Below are 25,841 nucleotides of genomic sequence, written 5' to 3'. Positions count from 1 at the left end.
ATTGTTTAATCCCTCCTTCATAATTAAATGATAATCGTGCTGGATACAGTATCCTTGGTTCAAGGCCCTTCTGTTTCATTGCATTAAATATATCATGCCATTCTCTTCTGGCCTTTAAGGTTTCTGTTGAGAAGTCTGATGATATCCTGATTGGTTTTCCTTTGTAGGTGACCTTTTCTCTCTCTGTGGCTGCCTTTAATACTCTGTCCTTGTCCATGATCTTTGCCATTTTAATTATTATGTGTCTTGGTGTTATCCTCCTTGGGTCCCATCTCTAGGGAGTTCTGTGTGCTTCCGTAGTCTTAGCAACTATTTCCTCCCCCAGTTTGGGAAAGTTCTCAGCAATTATTTCTTCAAAGATACTTTCTATCCCTTTTTCTCTCTCTTCTTCTTCTGGTACCCCTATAATGTGGATATTGTTCCTTTTGGATTGGTCACACAGTTCTCTTAATATTGTTTGATTCCTGGAGATCCTTTTATCTCTCTCTGCATCAGCTTGTATGTGTTCCTGTTCTCTGGTTTCTATTCCATCAATGGCCTCTTGCATCTTATCCATTCTGCTTATAAATCCGTCCAGAGATTGTTTCACTTCTGTAATCTCCCTCTGGATGTCTGTAATCTCTCTCTGGACTTCATCCCTTAGCTCTTGTATATTTCTCTGCAGCTCCGTCAGCATGTTTATGATTTTTATTTTGAATTCTTTTTCAGGAAGACCGGTTAGGTCTATCTTCTTCTCAGGAGTTGTAATTTTGGTCTGTATCAAAATTTTCTGCCTTTTCATGGCAATAGAGATAGTTTGCAGAGCTGGCGCAAGTGATGGCTGGGAGAACGTCCCTTCTTGTTGGTTTGTGGCCTTCCTCTCCTTGGGGAACAGCAACCTCTAGCAGCTTGTGCTGAGCAGTGCGCAGACAGGGCTTCTGATTCTTGCCTGGCTGCTATGGAGTTTAACTGCGCTTTTGCTGTGGGCATGGCCTGCTCTGATATGGCAGAGCCGCTTTGGAGGGGAAATGGCATAAAAACAGAGATCAAGCAATATATGGAGACAAATGACAACAATAATTCAATTACACAGAATCTGTGGGATGCAGCGAAGGCTGTGCTAAGAGGGAAATATATTACAATACAGGCCTACCTGAGGAAAGAATAACAATCCCAAATGAACAGTCTTAACTCACAATTAATGAAAGTAGAAAAGGAGGAACAAACAAGGCCCAACATCAGTAGAGGGAGGGACATAATAAAGATTAAAGCAGAAATAAATAAAATTGAGAAGAATAAAACAATGGAAAGAATTAATGAAAGCAGGAGCTGGTTCTTCGTTAAACAGAATAGATAAACCCCTAGCCAGACTTATCAAGAAAAAAAGAGAGTCTACATACATAAACAGAATAAGAAAGGGAAAAGGAAAAATCACTATGGACACCACAGAAATACAAAGAATTATGAGAGAATACTATGAAAAATTATATGCTGGCAAACTGGATAACCTAGAAGAAATGGAGAACTTTCTAGAAAAATACCAACCTTCCAAGGCTGACCCAGGTAGAAACAAAATATGAATAGTCCAATTACCAGCAAAAACATTGAATTGGTAATCAAAAAACTGCCTAAGAACAAAACCCCTGGACCAGATGTTTTCACTGCTGAATTTTATCAAACATTTAGTGAAGACCTCCTACCCATCCTCCTTAAAGTTTTCCAAAAAGTAGAAGAGGAGGGAATACTCCCAAACGCATTGTACGATGCCAACATCACTCTAATACCAAAACGAGGAAAAGACACCCCCTCAAAAAAAGGAAAATTACAGACCAATATCCCTGATGAACATAGATGCAAGAATACTCAACAAAATATTAGCAAACCGAATTCAAAAATACATCAAGAGAATCATACACCATGACCAATTAGGATTTATGCCACGGATGCAAGGATGGTACAACATTCGAAAATCCATCAACATCATTTACCACATCAACAAAAAAGACAAAAACTACATGATTATCTCCATGGATGCTGAAAAAGCATTCGACAAAATTCAACATCCATTCATGATAAAAACTCTCAACAAAATGGGTATAGAAGGCAAGTACTTCTACATAATAAAGGTCATATATGACAACCCCACAGCCAGCATTATACATAACAGCAAGAAGCTGAAAGCTTTCCTGTAAGATCGAGAACAAAACAAGGATGCCCACTCTCCCCACTTTTATTTAACATAGTTCTGGAGGTCCTAGCCCCAGCAATCAGACAACACAAAGAAATAAAAGGCATTCAATTGGCAGTGAAGAAGCTAAAATGTCCCTGCCATGATTTTGTACATAAAAAACCCCTAAAGATTCCACTCCAAAACTACTAGATCTAATATCTGTATTCAGTAAAGTTGCAGGATACAAAATTAATACACAGAAATCTGTTGCACTCCTATACACTAACGATGAACTAGCAGAAAGAGAAATCAGGAAAACAATTCCATTCACAGTTGCATCGAAAAGAATAAAATAACTAGGAATAAACCTAACCAAGGAAGGAAAAGACTTATTCTCTGAAAACTACAAGACATTCATGAGAGAAATTAAAGAAGATACCAATAAATGGAAACACCCCATGCTCATGGATAGGAAGAATTAATATTGTCAAAATGTCCGTCCTACCTAAAGCAATCTATACATTCAATGCAAGTCCTATCACGATACCAACAGCATTCTTCAATGACCTAGAACAAATAGTTCTAAAATTCATATGGAACCGCAAAAGACCCTGAATAGCCAAAGCAATCCTGAGAAGGAAGAACAAAGGGCGGGGGATCTCGCTCCCCAACCTCAAGCTCTACTACAAAGCCACAGTAATCAAGACAATTTGGAACTGGAATAATAACAGAACCATAGGCCAATGGAAGGCTATAGAGCCCAGATATAAATCCAACCATATATGGTCCATTAATATATGATAAAGCAGCCACAGATATACAATAGGGAAATGACAGCCTCTTCAACAACTGGTGTTGGCAAAACTGAACTGCTACATGCAAGAGAATGAAACTGGATTATTGTCTAACCCCATACACAAAATTGAACTTGAAATGGATCAAAGACCTGAATGTAAGTCATGAAACCATAAAACTCTGAGAAGACAACATAGGCAAAAATCTCCTGAATATAAGTATGAGCAATTTTTCCTGAACGCATCGCCTTGAGCAAGGAAAACAAAAGCAAAAATGAGCACATGGGACTACATCAAACTAAAAAGCTTCTGTTCTTCAAAGGAAGTCTACTTTCTGTACTTCAAAGGAAGTCTACAAAGGCATCCTAGAGTATGGGATGGTATATTTGTAAATGACATATCTGACAAGGGGTTAACATCCAAAATATATAAAGAACTCAGATCTCTGAAAACCCAAAAAGCAAATAACCCGATCAAAAAAAAGGAAACTCAGATGGCCAAGAGCCACATGAAAAGATGCTCCACATCACTAATCATCAGGGAAATGCAAATTAAAACTACAATAAGATATCACCTCACACCAGTAAGGATGGCCAGCATGGAGAAGACTTAAGAACAACAAATGCTGGCGAGGATGCGGAGAAAGGGGAACCCTCCTACAGTGCCGGTGGGAATGTAAGCTAGATCAACCATTGTGGAAAGCACTATGGAGGTTCCTCAAAAAATAAAAATAGAAATGCCATTTGACCCAGGAATCCCATTCCTTGGAATTTACCTAAAGAATACAAGTTCTCTGATTAAAAAAGACATACGCACCCCTATGTTTATTGCAGCACCATTTACAGTAGCCAAGATACGGAAGCAACCTAAGTGTCCATCAGTAGATGAGTGGATAAAGGGATAAAGAAGAGGTGGTACATACATACAATGGAATACTATTCAGCCAAAAAAAGGAAACATCCTACCATTTGCAACAACGTGGATGGAGCTGGAGGATACGGTCAGTGAAATAAGCCAGGCCGAGAACGACAAGTGCCAAATGATTTCCCTCATTTGTGGAGTACAACAACCAAGCAAAACTGAAGGGACAAAACAGCAGCAGACTCACAGACTCCAAGAAGGGTCTAGCGGTTACCAAAGGTGAGGGTGTGGGAGGGCAGGTCGGGAAGGAGGGAGATGGGGATTGAGGGGCATTATGTCTAGTATACATGGTATGAGGGGTCACGGGGAAAACAGTGTAGCACAGAGAAGGCAAGTAGTGAATCTGTGGCATCTTGCTACACTGATGGAGAGTGACTGCAATGGGGTATGAGTGAGAACTTGATACTATGGCTAAATGTAGTAACCACATTGTTTTTTTCATGTGAAACCGTCCTTGGAATGTATGTCAATAAAACCTTAATAAAAAGTTTTTTTTTAAGAGAAAGAAAGAGTTGTGCTACTGGGAACTATTTTTCAAAGTTGTACTCATTTGGGTCTGCTAGCCAATCAGAAGAAAATTTGTCCAACTTAGCAAATAATAAATTGTGCTTGTGTTTACTCTCATGGTCCATGAACCAGATTTAAATAGGAATCTCAATTATTATGAGCTATTAGTTGGTGGTTGCTGACAGTTTATTGCTACATATATTGTGGAAGTATATAGATAATATGTATTCTCCTCTCTTGATTTTTTTCCTTATGGGTCAAAATTACAACCACATTGCATTTCTGTGTTTTCCTTCTCCCTCTTCTCTGCCATATTTTTTTCTAAACTGTAAGACAGGCTTTATTTGGATTTCACCAATTTTTATATATAATTGCTTTCTATATGGTTCTATGAAAATTTTAACACACGTATTGTTTCATATGAGCAACACCACACTCAGGATTTAGAACTATTCCAAAGGAACCCATCACCCTGAAAAAACTCCCTGGGGCTATCCTTTAGAGCCACATCTTTCTCTGCTATCTTTATATGCTCATCTTGGGTCTGAATCTTTTCCTCAGGTATTCCCACCCACCTTGATTATCAAAATCAACAAACAGCCATTAAGCCTGTCTTGGCCAGACAGTCTGGCACTTTACATGCCTTAGCTCATCTTATCTTCACAATAAATCTGCCTAACAGATTCCACATACAATTACAAACAGCAGGTTGGAGTAGAAAGAACATGTGTGTGCGGTGGAATCTAACAGATAGTTCATCTCCAACTCTATGCATTATTGGCTGGATGACTTGTATGTTGTTAACTTCGCTGAGCTTCACTTGTTTCCTTACTCATGAAATGGTACAATGATAACTTTATTGAATGGTCCTTATAATAAATAGATAACTTCATATAAAGCTTTTACCACAGGGTCTGACACAATAAAGAAAGCTAACCAAACAATTTCTGAGTTAGGGACTATTTTAAATGCTATACAATATTACCTTATTTAAACATGCTAACAACTACCCTGTGAGGTACTATTATCTCTGTTTTATAAAAAAAAGAAAATGGAGATATACGGAGGCTAAATGATTTGTCAAAAGTCACACAGCTAGAAGTGGCAGAACTGATGAGGAAAGGCGGGCCTAAATGAGCTCTAAAATCCCTTCCTTCCCCCCTAAATTTCAGGATACTATATATTGAATCAGTACAAAGTCATTGTATTACATAAACAGATATATTCATTCACCACCCCACACCCCACAGCAATCCTATAAACCAGGATGAGGGCTAATACTAATGAGGAGATAAAGGCATAAGAAGTGGCTTGACTTACTTTTTTTTCACTTCTTTTAAGGTATCATTGATATACACTCTTATGAAGGTTTCACATGAAAAACATTGTGTTTACTACATTCGCCCATATTATCAAGTTCCCCCCATACCCCGTTGAACTCATTGTACATCAGTGTAGTAAGATGCCGCAGAGTCACTACTTGTCTTCTCTGTGCTACTCTGTCTTCCCCATGACCGCCCCACACACCATGTTTACTAATCATAATTCTCCTCAATCCCCTTTTTCCTCCCTCCCCACCCGCCCTACCTCCACCCCTCACCTTTGGTAACCACTAGTCCCTTCTTAGAGTCTGTGAATATGCTGCTGTTTTGTTCCTTTAGGTATACTTCATTGTTACACTCCACAAATGAGGGAATTCATTTGGTACTTGTATTTCTCTGCCTGTTTTATTTCACTGAGCATAATACACTCTAGTTCCATCCACGTTGTTGCAAATGGTAGGATTTGTTTTCTTCTTATGGCTGAATAATATTCCATTGTGTATATGTACCACTTCTTCTTTATCCATTCATCTACTGATGGACAGTTAGGTTGCTTCCATGTCTTGGTTATTGTAAATAGTGCTGCAATAAAAATAGGGGTGCATCTAAATTATGTTTTCTACCTTTATTTTGCATCTACCTACCACTTCAGCATTTTATTTTAAAAAATAATAATAATAAGGGAGAAATGTGAGATTCACATATAAATCAAGTATAAAAATCAAACGAATAATCATATCTGACTTGATTGTTTATAGTTCATGATGCGTGATCAAAACCGAAAGTTTCTGTGATATGACTGCCCTTGCACTGTTCACCATGTAAGAACTTATTCACTGTGTAAGAACTTGTTCACCATGTAAGAACTTGTTCGTTATGCTTCAGAAGATTGGAGACTGTTGAGAATTAGGCTTGGGGTTGATTAATGATTGTGCATTGAGTCCCCTATACAGAATTTTATTGTTGTTAACAACCATTTGATCAATAAATATGAGAGATGCCTCAAAAAAAAAATGGGTGCATATGTCTTCTTCAAACTGGGCTGCTGTATTCTTAGGGTAAATTCCTAGGAGTGGAATTCCTGGGTCAAATGGTATTTCTATTTTGAGCATTCTGAGGAACCTCCATACTGCTTTCCACAGTGGTTGAACTAATTTACATTCCCACCAGCAGTGTAGGAGGGTTCCCTTTTCTCCACAACCTCGCCAACATTTGTTGTTGTTTGTCTTTTGGATGTTGGTAGTTGCCAGCTCCTGATTATACATCTCCCCAAGGGTAGGAAGCTCAGTACTTGAGCACGCTGCTTCACTGTGCGATACAAGCTGCTCTTGTTGTTCAGAGGGATTTCCTTTGAAAAGCTGAAATAAACCTTCCTTATAAGTTTTGCCACTGGACCTATTTCTGCCATTGAGAATAACACAGAATAAATTGACACATTCTTCCATCTGACATGACAGATTAACTGTGTCAAGAAATAGAGAGTTATTTAAGATTGTGGGTCTGGAGAATAACATAAGGAAAGGCACGTCTAAGCAAGATGTGTTTGATAAGAATGAGTAGAGCTGGGTTGGAGAGCATTGAGAATGGAGACAGGCAGGCCAGTGAGGAGGATGTGGCAGTGATCCAGGTCATATGGGCCAGGACAAGAGCAATGGCAGTGAGGGAGGGAGGAGAAGCAGCACAGATAAAGGAAACCTTTCATGGGGCTTATGAGGACTGGCCAGCTGTGGGGGGTGAGGGGATAAATAAAAGAAATCTCACTGATGACCCTAAGTTGTCACTATTCCTTTTTTGTTCCTGATTTTGTTTATTTGTGTACACTCTTTTTCTTCCTGATGGCTAGTCTGGCTAGGTGTTGGTCTATTTTATTTATCTTCTCAAAGAACCAGCTCCTGGTTTCACTGATTGATTTTTTCTCTATTGTTTTATCCTTCTCTATATTATTTACTTCTGCTCTGATCTTTAATATGTCCATCCTCCTACTAACTGTGGGCTTCATTTTTTCTTCTTTTTCTAGTTACTTTAATTGTGAGTGTAGACTGCTTATGTGGCATTTTTTATGTTTTTCGAGGTTAGCCTGTATTGCCATGTACTTCCCTCTTAGAACTGCCTTTGCTGCATCCCATCGGTTTGGAGCTGTTGAGTTTTTGTTTTCACTTGTCTCCATGTATTGCATGATTTCTGTTTTAATTTGGTTATTGATCCACTGATTATTTAGAAGCATGCTGTTTAGCCTTCATGTGTTTGTAGGCTTTTGTGTTTTCTTTGTGTAGTTTATTTCTAGTTTCATACCATTGTGGTTTGAGAAGCTTCTTGATACAATTTCAGTCTTTTTAAATTTATTGAGGCTCTTATTGTGGCCTCAATATGATCTATTCTGTGATCATATTGTCATCTATTCTGGAAAACATTCCATGTACACATGAGAAGAATGTGTATCCAGCTGCTTTTGGGTGGGATGCTCTGTAGATATCTGTTAAGTCCATCTGATCTAATGTATTGTTCAGTGCCTCTGTTTCCTTACTTATTTCCTGCCTGGTTGATCTGTCTATTGATATGAGTCGTGTGTTAAAGTCTCCTAAAATGAATGCATTGCATTCTATTTTCCCCCTTAATTCTGTTAGTATTTGTTTTACCTATTTAGGTGCTCCTATGTGGGGTGCATAGATATTTATAATGGCTATGTACCCTTGTTGGACTGACCCCTTTGTCATTATGTAGTGTCCTTCTTTGCCTCATGTTACTTTCTTTGTTTTGAAATCTATTTTGTCTGATGTTAAGTACTGTGACTCCGGCTTTTTTCTCCCTATCATTTGCATGAAACATTTTTTTTCCACCCCTTCACTTTTAGTCTATGTATGTCTTTGGTTATGAAATGAGTCTCTTGTAGGCAGCATATAGATGGGTCTTGTTTCTCTACCCATTCTGCCACTCTATGTCTTTCGATTGGTGCATTCAATCTATTTACATTTAAGGTGATTATTCATCGATATGTACTTATTGCCATTTTATTAATTGTTTTCTGATTGTTTTATGGCTCCTTTCTGTTCTTTTTTTCCCTCCCATACTCTTCTCTTTTTATAAGGTGGAATTCTTTAGTGTTGTCATTGGATCTTTCTTTCTCTGTCTCTTTCTCTCTCTCTTTCCTCTTTCTCTCTCTATTTCTTTCTCTCACTCTTACTTTCTCTCTCTTTCTTCCCTTGACTGATTTTGCAAGTAGTTGATTTTGCTTCTTTTGTTTTGATTTCATACTTGCTTGGTAATTAATTGGTCAACTACCTTTACTGTGGGTTTATTTTCACTGGTGAAAGCTATTTAGCCTTAGGGTCATTTCCATCTACAGCAGTCCCTTTAACATATCCTGTAAGGCTGGCTTAGTGGTGGCAAATTCCTTCAACTTTTGTTTATATGAAAACTGTTTAGTCCCTCCTTCAAATTTAAATGATAATCTTGCCAGGTACAGGATTCTTGGTTGGAGGTCCTTCTGCTTTAGTACACTAAATATATCATGCCCCTCCCTTCTGGCCTGTAAAGTTTCTGCTGAGAAGTTGCTAATAGCCTGATGGGATTTCCTTTATAAGTAATCCTTTCTCTCTCTCTGGCTGCTTTCTGATACTCTCTCCTAATCCTTGATCTTTGCCATTTTAATTATTATATGTCTTGGTGTTGTCTTCCTGTGGTTCTTTTTGTTAGGGGCTTCCTGCACTTCCGTGACCTGAGTGCCTATTTCTTTCCCCAGATTGGGGAAGTATTCAACAGTTATTCCCTCAAAGAGACTTTCTGTCCCTTTGACTCCCTCTTCTCCTTCTGGCACCCCTATTCTGTGAATATTGTTCCATTTGGGTTAGATTAGTCACACAGATCTCTTATTATTCTTTTATTCCTAGAGATCCCCTTTTCTCTCTGTTTTTTGGCTGCATTGTTTTCCTGTTCCCTAATTCCCATTTCATTGATAGCTTCTTCAACCCATAATAATGTACTGTTAAATCCCTGCACGGTAAAATGTTTCATTTCAGATACTGCATTCTTCAGCTCTGACTGGCTCTTTTGTAGGTCTTCTGTCTTTTTGTTGGTGTCCTCTCAGAACTTGAATATTTTTCTGTAGATCCATGAGCATATTTATGACTTTTACTTTGAAATATTTATCAAGAAGATTGGTGACTTCTGTCTCATTTGGCCATCTTTCTGGTGTCTTGTCTTGTAGTTTTGTTTGGAACGTATTCCTCTGCCTCCTCATTTTGTCAAGGTTTCTGTGTTACTTCCTTTGTATTAGATGTCCCTGCTGTTTCCTGACCTATGGGTAATGGTAACATCTTCATGAAGGAGGCACCCTCTGGTGCCCAGAAGCTCAAGGCTCTTTACTTTCCAGTGTGGGAGCCCCAGCTGTTGGCATGCAGCGAGCGGGGCCACCGTCTGCCTGGCCTGCAGCTACGGCAGAGCTGCAGGGTTAATGGGGTGGGCAGGCTGATGTGCAGCACTGCCCAGGCAGGGACTCGAAGCACCTGGCTTGGGACACCCGTGAGGAAGAAGGAGGAACACTTCGGGCTGGCTCCTGCAGGCACTTCCTTGGTTGGGCTGAAATGGAACTGAGAAAGCTGGGAGGGTTTCCCTCTGTCTACCAGGCAGCAAAGTCTGACACTCCGGCTGGGCCAAGTGGATCTTCTGCTGGCAGCACATGCATGGAGGAGCCACGGGACTGTGTTGCCAGCGATGGGGATGGAGTGTCTGGGGCTCCCGAGAGTTCCCGAACTGTTGGGTTGAGGGCGGGCTGGGGAAGTATCGTCCACCTGCCATTCCTCCTGCGAAGAGAGCTCCATCCAGCACTCGCCCCTCTGGCACCTCTCCCGCTGCTGGGAAGTCTTTCAAACTGCCTGCTCTGCTTTCGTCTCAGGGGGACCGGTGGAGCATGTGGGTTCTCTGCAAGTGGCTGGGATCTCATCCTCCCCATGTGTTACACCTGTCCTTGTTGTCCAGCCCTGCTAATCACCAGAACACCACATAATGCGGGCTTGTGCTCCTGGAGCAGGTCTCCTGGGGCAGGTGTTCAGCGATCCTGGGCTCCTATCCACTCCCTGCTCCATTCCTCTTTCTACTGCCTGTGGGCTGGGGTGGGGGAGGGCTTGGGTCCCACTTGATCTGGCTTTGCCTTTTTACCCTTTTCTGTGAGGTCTTCTCTTCTTCCCCAGGTGTAGTCTGTTCTGCAGTCTTCACGCTATTTTCAGATTTGGTTGTATTTGCTGTATTTTCATGTTTTATGTGCTTTTGGGAGAAGATTTCCTCCTTGCCTTCCTACTTTGCCATCTTTTTCTCAGAATCTATCCCCATAGGCTTTCTTCACTCTTTAACATTCCTTTTTATTTTTTCTCCTGTGGCGGGAAAATTTTCAGTGACCTGTCTTCAAATGCACAGGTTCTTTCTTCTGCTTGATGAAGCCTGCTCTTGGTGCTCTCTATTGAACTTTTCAATTTTATTTTCTGTGTTTCTCTGTTGCATTTTTCATTTCATTCACATCTCCAGCCCTTGTATTTGTTTGGTCCTGTTTTATGATTTCTCTCTCTCTGTTTTGGCCTTCCATTTTGTTTGTGTACTGTTTTCCTGATTTTGTTGATGTGTCCATCTGTACTCTTGTAGCTTGCTGAGCTTTCTTACATCAGTTGTTTTGAATATGTTGTCAGGAATTCATAGCTCTCCATTTCTTTGGCTTTGGTAAAATTATTGTGTTTCTTTGCTGTGTCACGTTTCCTTGATTTTCCATGTTCTTTATAATGCCTTGCCTTTCTGTCTTTACATTTCAAGAAGAGATCACCTCCTCCAGTCATTACTGGCTGACTTTGGGAGAGAAATATCTTCACCAGTCAGTCTGGCTAGGGATCCTGAGGCTTTGAGAACAAACCTTTCCTATAGATGAGACTGCTCCACACTTCCTGTTCCATTTTGGGAGAGAATTTTTAAGATTGTATCCCTTCTCTCAATCCTGCAAAGCCAGGCAGTGTGATGAGGGCCCCTCTTTGTTTTCCCCTGAAATGCTCAATTTTGGGAGCCTTTCCCCAACCCCACAGAGTCATGCCCGCTTTCTGCATGTGCTTACTAGCTGTCTGCAAAGGCGTTCGCTTGCTGTCCCTGGGAGTGCACTCCAGGAGCTGGCCACTGGGGGAGGGGGTGCGGGGGAGGGCAGGGTATGCAGGGTGTTGAGGGTGTCTGTGGGCTAACTGGATGGGCGTGGGGAATCTGCCTGTGAGGTATCCATAACATCTCACAGAGGGCTTCCTGGCAGATTCCATGAAAGGGTTAGTAGAATGAACCAGGAAGTGGTTAGTACTGTCCCTTTGTTGAGTTCCAGGCCCTGATTGCTGTTCCCCGAGCTTCTCCCCAATTCTTCAGCCATGCCAATCACCTCGCTATTCTGTGAGCGATGAAACAGGAGTGGTCATCTTGAGAAGCCTCCCACACAGCTGTGGAAGGTGGGGAAAGTAAGAGCTCACTCGCGTGCTCTTACTTTTACCTTTGTGGGAGAACCCATGGACTAAGGGAGCCTCTCTTGGCACTGAGCTCTGCTGCCTTAGGTGAGGAGTGACACAGGTGAAGTTGAGACTCTTCTTCTTATCCTCTTGAGTGAGTTTGGTCTTGGATTTCTCACTCCAACAGTGTGCAAGTACTTGTCTGCTGGACTCCTGAGCTCTCACAAAGATATTCTCATCTGTGGTGACTGTCAAAATCAATGTTCTCTGTAGGGGTGGGGATTAAGGCAGAAAACTCCTATCTGCCATGTCTTGGCATCAAACGTCTCTTCTAGTTATTTATAGTTATCCCACGTTAACAATTCACCTAAGTAACATTAGTCATCTATAGCATTAATGTCTTATTCCAACAAGAAATAAAAATTTAGAGTTCAGAACAGCATGCTTTTCAGCCTCTCGTCTTTATCTCTCCTAATTATGTCGTCTAATGTCTATTTAGCTAATATCTAGAGATACATAGTTACATAAAACTAACTCACTAATCTAAAAAATCATATTTGAGAAGAATATGTTTCCAGTTCCTTGCTTCTGTTTGTTATTCCAATTACCTTTGGGGAACTACTTGCCTAGGCACCACAACCTTTCTGTAGTACTAATTCTTCATTTCAAACAATTTTTCTGTAGTACTAACTCATCATTTCAAGAGATTTATCTGTAGCATGAATTCATTATTTCAACAGTAAATAAAAGTTAGTGTTGAGAACTGATTTCTAGAATCCTGCTTTCAACTAGTTACTCTAGTTATCTTTAGTCATTTCTCATTAATTAATTTCCTAGGTTCCACTAGGTATATATGACAACAACCCATTGTAAAACAAGAAATAATTATTTACACTTTAAGAACACAAAATATTTCAGCTTTTGGACTTCATGTAGGTATTCTAATTTTGTCCTGCTTTTTCTAATTAGCTACTTACCTAGGTCTCAAGATAATTAGGTATTTCTGAGTTCACTTATAATTTAAATTACACGTAGTTATGACTTTAACTGCTTATGCATAGCTACATCTAACCATTTAAAATATAGTGAGAATTAACTCTATTAGATTATGAATTCAAATGTAGAGTACTTAACATTGCCTTTCACCCTTCCTCTCTTCAACTATTCACTATAACACACTTGCCTAATCAAAAGAGAGCAAACACTGAATCTATGCAAGTGTCCCCCGCCCCCACCCCGCCCGGACACCATCACATTCCTTATTTTAACGGTGTCTTCTCCACCTTCCCCGGGAACGGAATTCAGAGGTAAGAGTCCCGGGCTCACAGAATAAATGGTTTACACTAACAGACTTCCCTGGATATCCTGACCAATTCCTCATTATATTGCTAAGGAAATTCCTGAATCTGCATCCCCATTACTGTAGGCTGCTGTTCCCAGAGTTTCAGGTGCCAGCCTAGGAGCATGTTAGGCCAGTCCTTGGATGGAGAACCCAAATACACAGCTCTGGGTGCCCATGTCAGTAATTCCTCCCCTACGTGGGCTTATATTTTGTCCTGTCTTGCTGATTCAGTAACTTCAAAATCCATTGGCACATATATTATCCCAATTAACTCAAGTACACATCAGCCAGGCCCTGCATTTCTTCTGAACATGAGGTATTTCCCATCCAAACAGAAACTGTATTTCCCTCCTCGTGCTGTGATCTTACCTAGTACCTACCCTTGCTATTGGTCCACTAGCAATGAGAGTTTGCAGGGGCGGATGTTGAATAAGAGAAGCAACATCTGTTCAAGCAGCTGCTTTAGAAGAGGTTTTTTCAGGGCCTCCAAGAACAAGGAGGCCTCTCTTCAGTAGCCCAGCTTTAGGGGGCTGCTAATGCCCAGGTGAGGGTTCAGGGGACTCTGGGTAGTCAATACTCTCAAGCTCATCACCTCACGCCAGGTCTTGGGGCTCCACTTTTTCTTTGTCAGATGCATACATGGACAGAGAGACCTGTAAATACTGTGCATGCCGTCTCCATGCAGCCAGGTCTTTCCCCTCTTCCCCAAACCGAGACACCCACGAGCTCACAAATATGGGGAAACCTGGTGTCACATGTGGTCCATCAGTCCATATACTGATGACTATTTCTCACTAAGAAGGTGAAGTAGTGCATCCCAGTCACCTTAGGAATCAGATTGTCACCTGGGTCACAAGATTGTCATCTCCTTTCTGGGGCACCTGAAACTTATCCTCAGAGCAGAGTCTTAAACCACATCTTACTTGCTCTACTGACTCCCAGTGCTGTGAAGGACTGAATGACTGACATAGTGAAGACAGTGTCAGCACGTAGAGATAGATAGGGTTCCACGGGAAAGCTGAAGTTGAGTTATACATTTGACTCAGAGAGACAGGATCTTCCAGAGGGACTAAAGTGTGTTGCTCCAGCTTGTAAGGTTCACATAGAGCATGGAGGTGGTGTGTCTCCAAATACTTCCCAGGACTGTGAGGATGTCATGTGGATTGGGGCAGGCAAAATGCTCCGGGACTCTTGGCCTCTTACAGGTGGAGTCCAAAGAGGCCTCTGTTGGGCCTGAAGCTTATACAGTTTGGAAAGCCCTCTTCTAAAATCACAAAAATGACCACGAAGAGTGAACGTTTATTCAGAATGTGAAGAAAATTCACTATGAACTCTAAAAGATGACAACTAGACGACCCAAATTCCAAAATACTACATATATGGATATGTACATACATACACATATATGCATGTGGAGATATGTATGTGCATTTGCATAGCTCCAGCTATGCAGTTGTAAAATCTGAAGTATGATGGAGCAGAGGTTCAAGGTAAAAGATACAGTGGTTTGATTGTGGATCAAAGCAGCTAATTTTTACACATTTTGAACACAAAAAAACCACATGTTATGTGAACTCATAGTATGGGTCCGTGAGTGACAGCTGACTCCCTGTAAGAATAAAAATGCACTCAGCTTCATGTTAACCATTTAATGTTTATTCTCACATCTACTTAAAAGTAAACCAGCTTTTCTACTTTTTATTTTCTCAAAATAAGAAAAAATCTTGTTTCAAAAGTTAGGATGACCATTCATGGGCTTCAGATTTATCTCTTAGTGGAGACTTTTTGGTAACCAGTTTCCCAGTTCCCAGGTCCCGGTCCGTCTGCTGCTCAAGCAGCCTGGAATGACTTACCAGTCTGCGTTTCTACTGTTGGAACCTGTTGGAGTTAGTTGGTGAGTAAGTCAAGAGATAAAAAGCTCGCTTGGTTTGAAACAAATGACTGCTTTTTAGGGGACACAGGTCCAGACCAAAGTGCTTGCTTTCCTACAGTTTATGCCATCTAGATGGGCTCCTGGCCCTCAGCCTGGACTCCTAGGTCCAGAGTATCTAGACTATGTATATGATGACTCTAGTTGTCCTTCACGTAGGGACAGATGGCTGTGTGTAGAGGATCCAGTCAGTTAGGAAGACAGCCAGAAGCCTTGCTGTCTGCTTTAGGAAATAATGCAGCCCCTGAGGGAGAGCTACTTCCCTAAATGGAATCTCAGGGAAATGTAGAGGTAACAGTCTTGCACGGGCTGACAAAGTGTTTACTGCACGCTGAGGTTTTCATACACCCACCTGTGGACTCCTTGCAGCTGATCCAGATTGCTTTTCCTAGAACCCCTTGAAGAGGTGGTCATATATGGAGAAAAAAGTCTCTGTCATTGGTGTCACCTCTCAGGGCTCTTTTCCCAAACAATTTAAGCACGGCAGGGAAAATTCAGGTATAACCTTAAGAGGGGATACAATCATTCATACCGATGCATCAGAAGAAGAGTGAGAAATCCATGTGATGTTTCTGTAAAACATGTACCTTAGATTTTACAAACGATTGTTGCTTAACATCTGATCCCAGGGCTTTTTCATGTAATAAAAGAATACGCCTCCCGTACTAAAATGTGAAGCACAGTCAAGAGCAATGTTAAGAAACTATCTGAACAATTACATATCGAAAGTACGTAGAGGGAAGTAAAAGTGTTTGCCATATTTTAACAAACCAGTTTGTGAGGAGTTTGGGAGCAGGAAATGATGATGATGGTGGCACCCACAAGTGCTAGTGATGGATCCAAAATGAATTTAGTGCGTTGCCAAGGCCTCAAATTTCCAGAACGTATAGTATTTACATGCCATAGACAATGGAAGGAGCACATATTTCATACAGACAGCGTTTCTCATTGATGATGTAAATGAGAAGTCTTCCTGCCGAGGTGTGGGCCCATTGGCCCCGGCTACTCAGCCTTGCTCCTTGCTACCGATCTCTTTCTCACTATCTTTAAGATGTTCTCATCAAATAGTTCTTTTTCCTGGTAATGCACAGGTGGCCCTCGCAGGTACTTTTCCTCTGCCTCCTTGTACTCTAACCCATCAAGTACGGCAATTGAATAAACGGTTGCTTCTGGCAGGAGAACTTCCACAACAAAGCTCACTTTGTCATCTCTTCCCAGAGCCAGCATTGTCTTGTCTATTTGTTTGTAGATTTCTTGTAAATGTCTTACCACAGACATCCAACTGGTCTTCATCCTCTCGGTATGTTTCAGTGCAGATCACATACCTGCCTGAATTCAGAAATGATGCCAGCCACCTGGACTCTTTCCTACCTTTTACGATGTCCAGGAGATGGTCGTCGGCCCCCTTTCTTTTCACGATGAAGTCCACTAGCTTCTGGTTCTCTCAGTCCCAAGCAGCCCTCGTCAGGTCAGGCAAAATTTTCTTGAAGGGCATCTTCCCGCCCAGAGAGGTCTCCTCCTCAGAATCTTCCAGGTCGGCGTAATTCACCTTTGGGAAGTCAGTCTCCACCACCCACTCATGGATGACTTTCCTAATTGGGTAACTGATGTCAGCAGCATAGCAGTCCAGGAAAGAGCCCACAAAAGACCCCTGGCCGAGCCCTTCTCTGTAGTGGGAAATCAGGGAGAAGCACCAGTTCACACTCTGCCTGTACATTTTCCTGGCTCTGTTCATTAGCATTCCTTTCTCTTTGCAATCCAGATGCTTTAATCTTCGAAGAGGAACTCGAATGCCTCTCTTTTCACAGTGCATGTTTGCCTCGATCAAAAGCACCCTTGCAGTCTGTTCTGCTTGGCTGACAGTCTGTACCACAGTTGGCCAAAATGGGTGATTTTGACATTTAAACCAGACCATCATTCCTCCTTCAATGGGACATGGCTCCTGTGGGAAATCCATGCTCGTCGGCTGTCCCGCTTCCTTGCTGACGTCCTTTTCAGTAGCAGTGTTGGGGTTAACAGCCTGTGAGTCAACTAAAGGTTGAAGTTCTTGCAGTCCCTTCTCAGGCTCTGGTACCTGCAGCTTCCTTTTTCTGTTTTCCCGACGGAGGGAGTAACGCAGCCTAAGGCTGGGGGCACTGGAGGATGCTGCCACACCTTCCAAGCCTGGCTTCCAGGCACCGTCTCCAGGGCCCTCAATATTCCTAGAGAAGGTAGAACATTCAGACGAGGCAGCCAGGGCCTTTGGGTAGGTGTCGTGTGCCTCTTCTTTCAGAGCCCTGGGCACAGTAAGGATGAAACTTGCTGGCAGAGATGGAAGGATGCCTCCATCTTTAGCATCTGCACCTTCTTCCTTGACCGTGCAATGCAAGGGCATAACTCCTGAAGTGCCTCCCTTTTTCTTACCCGCTTTCTCATGATCATCTTCCAAGAGTGATGGGAAGTTTGGGCACACGCTGGAGTTTTGTGAGGACTTTGCGTTTCCCTTGGAAGAGATGTGGCGATAGCTGTGTGCACCCGCGGTTTGTCAATATGTGGGGCATCCTCACACCTGGGCCATACCAGCAGTGATTTGGGGTTTTCACTCTTCTTAAGACTCCTTGGTAAGTCCCCTTTGGACTCCCAGCACTTTTTTTTTTCAACAACATTATGTTTACTAGGGTCCCCCCTTCACCAAGTCCCCCCACAAACCCCATTACAGTACTGTCCATCAGTGTAATAAGATGCTGCAGAATCACTACTTGTCTTCTCTGCATTGCACAGCCCTCCCCATGCCCCCCCATACATTATGCATGCTAATCATAATACCCCCTTTCTTTTTCCCCACTCTTATCCCTCCCTTCCCTCCCATTCTCCCTAGTCCCTTTCCCTTTGGTAACTGTTGGTCCATTCTTAGGTTCTGTCATTCTGCTGCTGTTTTGTTCCTTCAGTCTTTCTTTGTTCCTAGACTCCACATATGAGTGAAATCATTTGGTGTTTGTCTTTCTCCACCTGACTTATTTATACCCTCTTGGCTCCATCCACGTTGTTGCAAATGGAAGGATTTGTTTTCTTCTTATGGCTGAATAATATTCCACTGTGTATATGTACCACATCTTCTTTATCCATTCATCTACTGATGGACACTTAGGTTGCTTCCATTTCTTGGCTATTGTAAATAGTGGCTTTTGGATGTAGAGTTCTATAGATGTCTATTAGGTCCATCTGTTCTAGTGTGATGTTCAGTGCGTCTGTGTCCTTACTTATTTTCTGTCTGGTGGATCTATCTTTTGGAGTGAGTGGCGTGTTGAAGTCTCCTAAAATGTATGCATTGCATTCTCTTTCCTCCTTTAGTTCTGTTAGTATTTGTTTCACATATATTGGTGCTCCTGTGTTGGATGCATATATATTTATAATGGTTATATTCTCTTGTTGGACTAGCCATTTATCATTATGTAACATCCTTCTTTATCTTTTGTTACTTTCTTTGTTTTGAGGTCTATTTTGTGTATTACTACTGTAACACCTGTTTTTTTCTCCCTGTTGTTTGCATGAACTATCTTTTTCCATTCCTTGGCTTTTAGTCTGTGCATGTCTTCGGGTTTGAGGTGAGTCTCTTGTAAGCAGCATAGAGTTGGGTCTTGCTTTTTGATCCATTCTATTACTCTGTGTCTTTTGATTCATGCATTCAGACCATTTACTTTTAGGGTGATTTTTGAAAGATATGTACTTATTGCCATTGCAGGCTTTAGATTCGTGGTTACCAAAGGTTCAAGGTTATCTTCTTTAGTATCTTACTGTATAACATAACTTGCTTATTGAGCTACTTTAAACACTGTCTGGTGATTCTTTATTTTTCTCCCTTCTTATTCCTCCTCCTCCATTCTTTATATGTTGATTGTTTTATTCTGTGCTCTTTTGTGTTTCCTTTAACTGCTTTTGTTGGTAGTTGATTTTATTTTTTGCCTTTAGTTAGTATTTGGTTGGTCTGCTTTCTTTGCTGTGATTTTATTTTCTCTGGTGACGTCTATTTAGTCTTAGGAGTGCTCCCATCTAGAGCAGTCCCTCTAAAATACCCTGTAGGGGTGGTTTGTGGGAGGCAAATTCCCTCAACTTTTGCTTGTCTGGGAATTGTTTAATCCGTCCTTCATATTTAAATGATAATCGTGCTGGATACAGTATTCTTGGTTCGAGGCCCTTCTGTTTCATTGCTGAATATATCATGCTGTTCTCTTCTGGCCTGTAATGTTTCTGTTGAGAAGCCTGATGATAGCCTGATGGGTTTTCCTTTGTAGGTGACCTTTTCCCTCTCTCTAGCTGCCTTTAAAACTCTGTCCTTGTCCTTGATCTTTGTCATTTTAATTATTAAGTGTCTTGGTGTTGTCCTCTTTGGGTCCCTTCTGTTGGGAGTTCTGTGTACTTCTGTGGTCTGATCGATTATTTCCTTCCCCAGTTTGGGGAAGTTTTCAGCAATTATTTCTTCAAATACACTTTCTATTCCTTTTTCTCTCTCTTCTTCTGGTACCCCTATAATGCGGATATTGTTCCTTTTGGGTTGGTCACACAGTTCTCTTAATATTGTTTCATTCCTGGAGATCCTTTTATCTCTCTCTGCGTCAGCTTCTATGCATTCCTGTTCTCTGGATTCTATTCCATCAATGGCCTCCTGCATCTTACCCATTCTGCTTATAAATCCTTCCAGAGATTGTTTCATATCTGTAATCTCCTTCCAGACATCATCCCTTAGCTCTTGCATATTTCTCTGCAGCTCCATCAGCATGGTTATAAACTTTATTTTTAATTCTTTTTCAGGGAGATTGGTTAGGTCTATCTTCTTCTCAGGTTTGCCTCTGTGATCTTGGTCTGTATCAAATTCTTCTGCCTTTTCATGGCGATAGAGGTATTTGTGAGGAGCTGGCGCATGTGTTGGCTAAGAGAAAGTCCCTTCTTGCTGGTTTGTGGCCTTCTCTCCTGGGAGAACAGCGACCCCTAGCGGCTTGTTCTGGGTAGCTGTGTGCAGACGGTGTTTCTAATTCTTGCCCGGCAGCTGTGGAGCTCCATGGTTGCTCTGGGCGTGGCCAGCCTCAGGCTGCTTCTCCAATATGGCGGAGCTGCGTCAGAGGAGGAATGGGTGGGAGGCTATTTATCGCCGTGAGGGGCCTCCGAGCTGCGCTGCCGCCCAGGGGGTTAGGGCGCCCCATGTTCCCTGGGATTCCCAGCTGCTGGGCTAAGTGTCCCGGGACGCTTCCGTCCAGCCGTGGGGTCCCTGTCCCTTTAAGACTTTCAAAAAGAACTCGCATTTCTTTTCCCAGGTGTGCGGGCTGCAGGGACCTGCTCACTAGTCTTACTGTCCTGTTTCCCTAGTTTCCAGCACCCCACGCACGCTCTGGGTGTCTGCGCTCTGGTGCGGATGGCTAGGGCTGGGTGTTTATCAGTCCTGGGCTCCCTCCCCCTGCCCGCTCCGACTCCTCTCCTCCCACTGGGAGCTAGGGTGAGGGACGCTTGGGTCCTGCCAGGCCACAGCTTGTATCTTACCCCCTTCGCGATGTGCTGGGTTCTCTCAGGTATAGGTGTAGTCTGGCTGTTGTCCTGTGTCTTCTGGTCTCTCTTTTAGGAATAGTTGTATTTGTTGTATTTTCAGAAATATATATGATTTTGGGAGGAGATTTCCGCTGTTCTACTCATGCCACCATCTTGGTTCTCCCCTCTCCCAGCACTTTTTACGAGGCCAATTTTGCGGCCCCTTGTGAGATGGCATAGTGGTCTCTGGAGCACCTGATGCTCTTGCCAGACCCCAGTTGGCTCTTTCATTCAGAATCTACAGTGCCACCATGAGGGCCCTTCTGTAGGCCACTTCCTCTCCTGGTGGGACATTGGCCTTTGACGGGGCCACTAGCGCGGAGGTAACGGATTCAATCTGAGACTCATTTAGGATCTTCATATCTGTGCTTTTCACTTTAATTTTTTCATCCACTGAGAGTATTTGAACTTCTAGAGACCGTGCCTTTTTCCTGGATCTGGACAAAACCTTTGCTGGCCAAAGGTGGCCTTTCCAATTCCAATTGCAGAGGACATACTCAGCAACCATCACGATTTGACTTTCCTGTCAAGAGCTAACTAATGACGGTTGGGGGGCCTGGCTGTCATACCCACAGCTGTGGCAGGTCTTCCCTAAACCAACGTTCTTCACCAAATCTTTTTGCTGAGGACCTTTCCAGTTTGTGTGGCCTTTCTCCTCCTGAATCTCTCAGGGACATTGGAACTCATGCTTTGAGCAGACTATACCAGAGAGCACTGGAATGAGGGAAAGGGAAACCAGAAATGTATCAGAAAAAAAAATTCCTTTTGTGCAAGTAGAAGAATGTTTTGCCAGTGGGAAGTGATAAGAGATAAAACAGGGAAATATAAACAGGAGTGTGTTGATTGTCCCGATACATGGGTAGATATGTGGGCAAGTATTTGGGGAAAAACATGGAAGATACCAGGAGTGTTTTATAACCCTCCAAGCCCTGCTTCTGGCCCTACTTGTTACTACTGCATATTAAAGACCATCTGTGTGGGGAGGTGTGTGTGACGTCCGGCATCTCACTTGTGTTATTGGACATCCTGTGCCTTTTGTGCTCCTGGGGTCTCGTCCTAGGGAAGTGCTTCAGGTTTTCCTTCCTAGGGTGCTAGGGCCACCCTGTGCACCCAAAGAAGCTAGAGGTGATCTCCAGCCTACAGATACTGTGTGTCTGCACAATGGCGTGTTCAAGAGCATGAGCTTAGAATCCAGAGGTTCATGAAGATCACCGTGGTGGCTACTGGTATCACCCTCCATAAGGACTGCTGCAGGCGCAGGCCACTGGCTGTGACGTGTACTTCTTCATTTTTCTGTGCAGACAGATAGCGACTGCACTAGCGGGGCTGAGGATTTAACAAGGTATTTCACTTTTGAATCATTGTGTTGCATACTTGAAACCAATACAATGCTGTATAGCAGCTATACTTTGATTTAAAAAGATGAAAAGCTTTTCCCTCCCAGCACCAAATCCATGTAAAGAAGTGGCTATAGAAAGAGGAGCAAAATAATCACACCCCAAGTTTCAACATGAAATGGTTGCAAATGAAGTGTTTAGTAAAGTGGAGAGTCTTACGAAACACTGCGTGGATCATGGTAGGTGTGGTTCTGAGAGCTGTGTCCCTTGATCTGCACACTCCAACCACTCTTCCGGCAGATCCTTTACACTGCCCTGTGCTTCTCAAGTGCACTGTTCTCTCAGGGATCAGATGGCCTCAAATGCAGATGGATACCCAGGGCCAACACACCTCTAATGTTAATCTAAAAAGGTCCAAGGCAGATAGGAAATTAAGCCAGTGAAATGGGGATTGATTCATCATTTTCCCTTCCCCAGTTGTGGAATGCATGCTGTTCTGAACTAGAAATGTCACTTAAACCTCCTATTTTTCAGAACAATGGGAACTACTGCTTTCATGAGAGCCTTCGTCTGTGCTGGACACACCAATCGAATAGTGGCAGCATGTGAATGTTTGTGTGTGAGAGAGAGACAGAGACAGAGACAGAGATACAGAGAGAGACAGAGACAGAGAGAGACAGAGAGGAGGGGGAGAGAGACACACAAAATGAGGTCTATAATGTTAGTGGGGTTTTTTTGTGTGTCTGCCTCTGAAGTAGCTTTATATGGACTGACAGAGAATTTAAAACGTGTAGGGAGATTATACAGGAGCCAATCCATTATAGATATTCACTCTCAATATCTATAACACCGCGTATGGGCTTCTGACACATTTCTTGTGGATTCATATACACGTACCTGCACTTATTGCTTAGGACCCCATTTCTTCACTCAAGAGCATGTTTGGTCACCATTTCGTGTGAATGCCTATTTTTCACATCATTTTTGTGAACCTGTTTACAACGTGGTTTCCCGCATATTCAAAAACTTTATGTAAATAAATTTCAAACAGTTAGTGTGCAATGCAGAAGATGCAGTTGTTCACTCAATCCCTCTCTTCCCCACACCCGAAATGCCCTTTTGACTTTTCTGTATACATTGTACAAATACATATTATAATTCACTTACAGAGTTTAGCTCATCTGTTGTCAGTTTCAAATGATATGTCTCATGATATGAAATATTGTTTCCCTAATGAATGCATACACGTGTGACTTTGTTCACATGTGTATACTCATAGATAGAACATGAACTATATGATGACTAAATAACATATACTTTGGGCACAAACTGCACAAACTTTGTCTTGGAACAGGGTGTGCGATCGTGCAGGGTTTGCATCCATGGCTTTAGAGAACTCAGTGTACTGGCTCTCAGAGCACAGGTGTCATATGAGGACACAAAACAAAAGGGAGAAGGAAAAACAGGTGACTGAGCCCTGCAGCAGGGCCTGCCAGACCGTCACAGAAAAGATGAGTGCCTGAGTCTCCTCAACCCCAAAGAGAGGGCTACCCCCACCCCCAAGAAACACACCCCCCCACACCCCACACACACGTTCTCTCTCTCTCTCAGACGTTAGAGACCCAATCAGACGCCTGATATTGATGCATGTAACCCGTGCTCTCTACCTCAACACAGGCAAAGCATGCAGATGTTTCTGCTTCCAGTATAGATGTTCTTTTCAGCTCCTCTTAGTTCCTTATTTTAAAGACACACGTGGGAAATCCAAAATGAAGTTTAAAATTATAAAGTAGGGAAAGTCCTGAGCCTCAGTAGTCTAGTCTCCTAGGAACACTTACTGCAAATCCATGAGTGCAAGGACTCTTAGTTTTCCCCCATCTATACATACATTCGATAAGATATTAAAACATTGTTTTAAATGTTGTACAACCTGCTTGAATAGTCTCTCGCATTTACATTTGTGCACATCTTTTTGACTATGAAACACTTCCAGGGAGTACTTTCAGCAGACGGTTATTCTTTTCCAATTACTAAAGTAATGCATCCTTAAGAGAGACAACCAGGAGGGAAGGGTGGTAAATGAAGATATTAAATATTCAACGGTCCTCTCATCCTATGCCTTGGCCCATTGTCCAAATGTGTTCCATTAAGGGTTGGTGCATAATCTTGAAGATGGTTTTCTTTTCTTGTTTTGTCCTTGTAGGGAGTACTACTCTCTTCTCTCCCGCTAAAGGCGTGTACAGGTAGGAAGAAAGATAGGTGATGTTAGATGGATAGATATAGACAGATAGATGATAGATAGATAGATAGATAGATAGATAGATAGATAGATAGATAGAGGCAGAGATCATGATATCTAAATACTGACCCCCTTTTGCACAGCAGGAGCAGTGTGTTAAAAACAGAATACTGAACAGCCCCAAACTAGCTTTTAAAGTAACCCCAAATCCTCAGAGGACTTGGATAGATGTGAAAATGTGTCCAGTGTTTTAGTTGACAATCTGATCAAGCGTGCCTGCCCAGTGAGAAGAGAGAGTGAAATAGAAGGGGAACGGTAGAAATAGCAACCCCACAACCTATGACTTCAACTCCACGATCTATCACTTCATAGTCAGTTTCAGGCCATAAAGACATAAAGTCTTCAAATGGGCTAACTTCATTTTTCAAGTGCTGATATAACCTTTGCTCTACTCCATTTGTTTCTTGGTTGAGAAATGAAAGAACTTGATGACAAGGAGCACTTATTTCTCCCATCAACAGCCATGATTTTTGGAAGAATTATGTTGGAAGCTCTATTCTTTAACCCCTCTCCCCAGTGAGGGCCGTAATCACTTCTGAAGAAGAAAGACAAGAAAGCAACCCTCTGAAGGTGTTGTCTCAAACTGAGGGCACACTTTTCTTGATATGACAACTCCACCCCCCACACCCCCCATCCTCCCGCGGGGCAGGAACTCTCGTCTCCACCCCAACGCACACCTTCCCTACAATTACTACCTATTTATTAGAGCTTCTTTTAAGCTGTAGGTTTCGTGATTTTGAACTGTCCCCAAGACATGTATTTCCATAAAAGGATAAGTTGGCAGTTTCCTTTCTTATTATAAAGGCACACTTTATGTAATTTCAGCTATAAGGAAAATACATGCCTGCACCTTTTCAGCACCCAGTGAATTCAGCACAAACTTTCCCACGTGGTTTTTTCTTTCTTAAGACCTCCTTGGGTTTGAATTCCATTATGGAACAGCTGAGTGAGAACCCATGCCTTTAAGCCTTTTCCCTTCACTAGTTTCATAGATTCATAGACGTCACACCTGCTTGGAGATGCGGGTTGTTTTCCTACAAATATTGAAGCGGCAGACATCACAAACTGAAAAATCATGAGCTGCCCTCAGTTTTCTCAGGAAGAATTTTGAAAATTAGACTTTCTCTCACCTACAAATGACCAGCTATGACTCTAAATACACGTACGCCTTCACATTACAAAGCTCTGCCTCCCAATTTCTCCTTTAACAAATAAGCAGTCGCGAC

General features: G+C 42.3%; 1 protein-coding gene across 1 annotated transcript; it reads right to left on the bottom strand.

Moving 5' to 3' along the window:
- Positions 1–16,425: 16,425 nt before the first annotated feature.
- LOC118923486 (PWWP domain-containing DNA repair factor 4-like) lies at positions 16,426–21,487 on the bottom strand. The gene is given in 3 exon segments (XM_036907326.2): positions 16,426–16,695; positions 16,697–17,927; positions 21,222–21,487. Coding segments are annotated over 3 exon segments (1,767 nt in total).
- Between the last annotated feature and the right edge of the window lie 4,354 nt (positions 21,488–25,841).

Source organism: Manis pentadactyla, chromosome X (genome assembly GCF_030020395.1).
Source record: "Manis pentadactyla isolate mManPen7 chromosome X, mManPen7.hap1, whole genome shotgun sequence".
In the NCBI taxonomy this organism is placed as follows: Eukaryota; Metazoa; Chordata; class Mammalia; order Pholidota; family Manidae; genus Manis; species Manis pentadactyla.
This window is presented reverse-complemented; position numbering and strand designations above follow the sequence as displayed.